Genomic DNA, 6,579 nt, shown 5'->3' on the forward strand with positions numbered 1-6,579 from the left:
GGAGGATGGGGTGGTGGAGAGGAGGATGGGGTGGAGGGGAGGATGGGGTGGTGGAGAGGAGGATGGGGTGGTGGAGAGGAGGATGGGGTGGTGGAGAGGAGGATGGGGTGGAGGGGAGGAGGATGGGGTGGTGGAGAGGAGGATGGGGTGGTGGAGAGGAGGATGGGGTGGAGGGGAGGAGGATGGGGTGGAGGGGAGGAGGGGAGGAGTGGAGAGGAGGATGGGGTGGTGGACAGGAGGATGGGGTGGTGGAGAGGAGGATGGGGTGGAGGGGAGGAGGATGGGGTGGAGGGGAGGAGGATGGGGTGGTGGAGAGGAGGATGGGGTGGTGGAGAGGAGGATGGGGTGGTGGAGAGGAGGATGGGGTGGAGGAGAGGAGGATGGGGTGGAGGAGAGGAGGATGGGGGGGAGGAGAGGAGGATGGGGTGGTGGAGAGGAGGATGGGGTGGAGGGGAGGAGGATGGGGTGGTGGAGAGTAGGATGGGTGGAGGGAGGAGGATGGGGTGGAGGAGAGGAGGATGGGGTGGTGGAGAGGAGGATGGGGTGGAGGGAGAGGAGGATGGGGTGGAGGGGAGGAGGATGGGGTGGTGGAGAGGAGGATGGGGTGGAGGGGAGGAGGATGGGGTGGTGGAGAGGAGTGGTAGAGACATGAACAAACTGGACAAAAGACACGTGGAAGACGAGAGCTGGTCATTGGTTGAGGTGAATGGTTAGAGGTATTTGGAACAGGGGATAGTATCAGAGGATAGGCTTTATCATTCTGTTGGTTCCGTTCATTCCGAGGATCTTGTTTGTGATGCCACATGCCGTTCATACTTCCATGCTGTCCGTCTTAGGGCTCTTGGATATCCAGAGTGTTGATTGGTTAACACTGGTTTTTGTCCCCGGTTTGCTTTAGTGAAATTAAAAACATTTTATAAATAGGTTAAGAGAAACAATAACAGGACAAACTAAAGTAGAATAGCAGAACTACAGATGAATTCTACTGTGTGTGAGTGTGCGTGTGTGCATGCATAGGTGTGTGTGAATGCGTAGGAATGTGCGTATGTAAAACATCTGTTGCTCACAGAAACACTTCAGTACCAGCCATACCCAGTAATACAACTCTCTCCTTGCCTCTCATAACTCTTCATTGCTCATATTGCCTCAGATCATGTTTTGTCGTGTTGTAAAAACACAAGTGTCACCAGGTGTAAAGGAGGGACTTGTAAGCGTTCGGGGCCGATCTAAATTACCCAGATGGCTTTGGGATTGTGCCAGGAAGAGTTTTACAGTGGTGGACAGGAGTCAGAGGCATGATTAACTGGTCTCTATCAGGAGATCCCCCCTCCCCCGGAAATATGCTAAAACCACACCACTCAGACGGGACAGAGATACTAAACTGGATCAATTAAACCACCACTCAAACGGGACAGAGATATTAAACTGGATCAATTAAACCACCACTCAAACGGGACAGAGATATTAAACTGGATCAATTAAACCACATCACTCAGACGGGACAGAGATACTAAACTGGATCAATTAAACCACATCACTCAGACGGGACAGAGATACTAAACTGGATCAATTAGACCACCACTCAGACGGGACAGAGATATTAAACTGGATCAATTAAACCACATCACTCAGACGGGACAGAGATACTAAACTGGATCAATTAGACCACCACTCAGACGGGACAGAGATATTAAACTGGATCAATTAAACCACATCACTCAGACGGGACAGAGATACTAAACTGGATCAATTAGACCACCACTCAGACGGGACAGAGATACTAAACTGGATCAATTAGACCACCACTCAGACGGGACAGAGATACTAAACTGGATCAATTAAACCACCACTCAGACGGGACAGAGATACTAAACTGGATCAATTAAACCACATCACTCAGACAGGACAGAGATACTAAACTGGATCAATTAAACAACATCACTCAGACGGGACAGCGATATTAAACTGGATCAATTAAACCACATCACTCAGACGGGACAGAGATTCTAAATTGGATCAATTAGACCACATCACTCAGACGGGACAGAGATACTAAACTGGATCAATTAAACCACATCATTCAGACGGGACAGAGATATTAAACTGGATCAATTAGACCACATCACTCAGACGGGACAGAGATATTAAACTGGATCAATTAAACCACATCATTCAGACGGGACAGAGATACTAAACTGGATCAATTAAACCACATCATTCAGACGGAACAGAGATATTAAACTGGATCAATTAAACCACATCACTCAGACGGGACAGAGATACTAAACTGGATCAATTAGACCACCACTCAGACGGGACAGAGATACTAAACTGGATCAATTAGACCACATCATTCAGACGGGACAGAGATACTAAACTGGATCAATTAGACCACCACTCAGACGGGACAGAGATACTAAACTGGATCAATTAGACCACATCATTCAGACGGGACAGAGATACTAAACTGGATCAATTAGACCACATCATTCAGACGGGACAGAGATATTAAACTGGATCAATTAAACCACATCATTCAGACGGAACAGAGATATTAAACTGGATCAATTAGACCACATCATTCAGACGGGACAGAGATACTAAACTGGATCAATTAGACCACATCATTCAGACGGGACAGAGATACTAAACTGGATCAATTAGACCACATCATTCAGACGGGACAGAGATACTAAACTGGATCAATTAGACCACATCATTCAGACGGGACAGAGATACTAAACTGGATCAATTAAACCACATCATTCAGACGGAACAGAGATATTAAACTGGATCAATTAAACCACATCACTCAGACGGGACAGAGATACTAAACTGGATCAATTAAACCACATCATTCAGACGGAACAGAGATACTAAACTGGATCAATTAGACCACATCATTCAGACGGGACAGAGATATTAAACTGGATCAATTAAACCACATCATTCAGACGGAACAGAGATATTAAACTGGATCAATTAGACCACATCATTCAGACGGGACAGAGATACTAAACTGGATCAATTAGACCACATCATTCAGACGGGACAGAGATACTAAACTGGATCAATTAGACCACATCATTCAGACGGGACAGAGATACTAAACTGGATCAATTAGACCACATCATTCAGACGGGACAGAGATACTAAACTGGATCAATTAAACCACATCATTCAGACGGAACAGAGATATTAAACTGGATCAATTAAACCACATCACTCAGACGGGACAGAGATACTAAACTGGATCAATTAAACCACATCATTCAGACGGAACAGAGATACTAAACTGGATCAATTAGACCACATCATTCAGACGGGACAGAGATACTAAACTGGATCAATTAAACCACATCATTCAGACGGAACAGAGATATTAAACTGGATCAATTAAACCACATCACTCAGACGGGACAGAGATACTAAACTGGATCAATTAAACCACATCATTCAGACGGAACAGAGATATTAAACTAGATCAATTAAACAACATCACTCAGACGGGACAGAGATATTAAACTGGATCAATTAAACCACATCACTCAGACGGGACAGAGATACTAAACTGGATCAATTAGACCACCACTCAGACGGGACAGAGATACTAAACTGGATCAATTAGACCACCACTCAGACGGGACAGAGATACTAAACTGGATCAATTAAACCACATCATTCAGACGGAACAGAGATATTAAACTGGATCAATTAAACCACATCACTCAGACGGGACAGAGATACTAAACTGGATCAATTAGACCACCACTCAGACGGGACAGAGATACTAAACTGGATCAATTAGACCACATCATTCAGACGGGACAGAGATACTAAACTGGATCAATTAGACCACATCACTCAGACGGGACAGAGATACTAAACTGGATCAATTAAACCACATCATTCAGACGGAACAGAGATATTAAACTGGATCAATTAGACCACCACTCAGACGGGACAGAGATACTAAACTGGATCAATTAGACCACATCATTCAGACGGGACAGAGATACTAAACTGGATCAATTAGACCACCACTCAGACGGGACAGAGATACTAAACTGGATCAATTAGACCACATCATTCAGACGGGACAGAGATACTAAACTGGATCAATTAGACCACATCATTCAGACGGGACAGAGATATTAAACTGGATCAATTAAACCACATCATTCAGACGGAACAGAGATATTAAACTGGATCAATTAGACCACATCATTCAGACGGGACAGAGATATTAAACTGGATCAATTAAACCACATCATTCAGACGGGACAGAGATATTAAACTGGATACATAAAGCTAACTAGGTAGTAGCTGGCCATGGCAGAATGAAGAGAGTTGGGAGTGTGCTGTGGTGTATGTCCATGCATCCCAATCTCCAGCATTGTAAAGCTTGTCCTCTATCATGCCAGGTAACTGGCTGAAAAGTGGTGGATCTGGCCCAGATTTTAGACGGACTCATAAAAACCAGAAAGTTTACCCTCAGATAGAGCGTGTGTGAATGTGTAGCTGTATTTTATTTTTTTTACCTTTATTTTACTAGGCAAGTCAGTTAAGAACAAATTGTTATTTTCAATGACGGCCGAGGAACAGTGGGTTAACTGTTCAACCTTTCGGTTGCTAGTTCAACGCTCTAACTACTAGGCTACCCTGCCACCCCAATAACTTTGGTTATTGTAGGGATACTACCGACCCAGAAATCACAGACTGTATCTGTTGCCAGGGTAACACACACACACACCACCTACACACACTCACAATAATAAGGGATTACAGTAGGCTGTGCCAGTGGTTATGCTGAATCCCTCTAACAAGGCGTCCCTGTGTTATCCCACTGTTCTTACCAAACACTTACAGCCCAGACCCATCCATCACAACATAGGGACGGGGGGTTGGTCCCAACCATTAGAGGATGAACAGGGGGGTTTGTCAGGGTTCAGAGATTGAGTTGATTGTCTGATTAATTTTGAGAATGTGCCAATTCAAGTTTTTTTTAAAGAAAGAGGGAGTGTACGATAGGAAGAGAGAGAGAGAGGACAGTGAGTGATAGAAAGAGAGAGAGGACAGTGAGTGATAGAAAGAGAGAGAGAGAGAGAGCGAGGGGACAGTGAGTGATAGGAAGAGAGAAAGAGAGAGAGGACAGTGAGTGATAGAAAGAGAGAGAGGACAGTGAGTGATAGAAAGAGAGAGAGAGAGAGAGCGAGGGGACAGTGAGTGATAGGAAGAGAGAAAGAGAGAGAGGACAGTGAGTGATAGAAAGAGAGAGAGGACAGTGAGTGATAGAAAGAGAGAAAGAGAGAGAGGACAGTGAGCGATAGGAAGAGAGAGAGAGAGGACAGTGAGTGAAAGGAAGAGAGAAAGAGAGAGAGTACAGTTTGTGATAGGAAGAGAAAGAGAGAGAGGACAGTGTGGGATAGGAAGAGAGACAGAGAGAGAGGACAGTGAGTGATAGGAAGAGAGAGAGGACAATGTGTGAAAGGAAGAGAGAGAGAGAGAGGACTGTGAGTGATAGGAAGAGAAAAAGAGAGAGAGGACAGTGAGTGATAGGAATAGAGAGAGAGGGAGAGAGAGAGGACAGTGAGTGATAGGAAGATAGAGAAAGAGAGAGAGGACAGTAAGTGATAGGAAGAGAGAGAGAGAGAGAGAGAGGACAGTGAGTGATAGGAAGAGAGAGAGAGAGAGGGGACAGTGAGTGATAGGAAGAGAGAGAGGACAGAGTGATAGGAAGAGAAAGAGAGAGAGAGGACAGTGAGTGATAGAGAGAGAGAGAGAGAGAGAGAGAGGGGACAGTGAGTGATAGAAAGAGAGAAAGAGAGAGAGGACAGTGAGCGATAGGAAGAGAGAGAGAGAGGACAGTGAGTGAAAGGAAGAGAGAAAGAGAGAGAGTACAGTGTGATAGGAAGAGAAAGAGAGAGAGGACAGTGTGGGATAGGAAGAGAGACAGAGAGAGAGGACAGTGAGTGATAGGAAGAGAGAGAGGACAAGGTGAAAGGAAGAGAGAGAGAGAGAGGACTGTGAGTGATAGGAAGAGAAAAAGAGAGAGAGGACAGTGAGTGATAGGAATAGAGAGAGAGGGAGAGAGAGAGGACAGTGAGTGATAGGAAGATAGAGAAAAGAGAGAGAGGACAGGAAGAGTGATAGGAAGAGAGATAGAAGAGAGAGAGAGAGGACAGTGAGTGATAGGAAGAGAGAGAGAGAGAGGACAGTGAGTGATAGGAAAGAGAGAGAGGACAGAGTGATAGGAAGAGAAAGAGAGAGAGGACAGTGAGTGATAGGAAGAGAGAGAGAGAGAGAGAGAGAGAGGGACAGTGAGTGATAGAAAGAGAGAAAGAGAGAGAGGACAGTGAGCGATAGGAAAGAGAGAGAGAGAGGACAGTGAGTGAAAGGAAGAGAGAAAGAGAGAGAGGACAGTGAGTGATAGGAAGAAAGAAAGAGAGAGAGGACAGTGTGGGATAGGGAGAGAGAAAGAGAGAGAGGACAATGTGTGATAGGAAGAGAGAGAGGAGGACAGTGTGATAGGAAGATAGAGAAAGAGAGAGAGGACAGTGAGTGATAGGAAGAGAGAAA

General features: G+C 45.1%; 1 protein-coding gene across 1 annotated transcript in view; it reads right to left on the bottom strand.

The window, feature by feature from the left end:
* Positions 1 to 415: 415 nt before the first annotated feature.
* Positions 416 to 6,579, bottom strand: part of LOC118376120 (chondrolectin-like) — a 35,690-nt gene continuing 29,526 nt past the window's right edge. The window contains exon 8 of the mRNA XM_052497505.1: positions 416 to 892. Within this exon, the coding sequence (XP_052353465.1) occupies positions 811 to 892 (82 nt within the window). The 3' untranslated portion in view covers positions 416 to 810. The remainder of the gene's footprint in view (positions 893 to 6,579) is intronic.

The sequence above is a fragment of the Oncorhynchus keta genome, chromosome 4 (genome assembly GCF_023373465.1).
Source record: "Oncorhynchus keta strain PuntledgeMale-10-30-2019 chromosome 4, Oket_V2, whole genome shotgun sequence".
Classification (NCBI taxonomy): domain Eukaryota; kingdom Metazoa; phylum Chordata; class Actinopteri; order Salmoniformes; family Salmonidae; genus Oncorhynchus; species Oncorhynchus keta.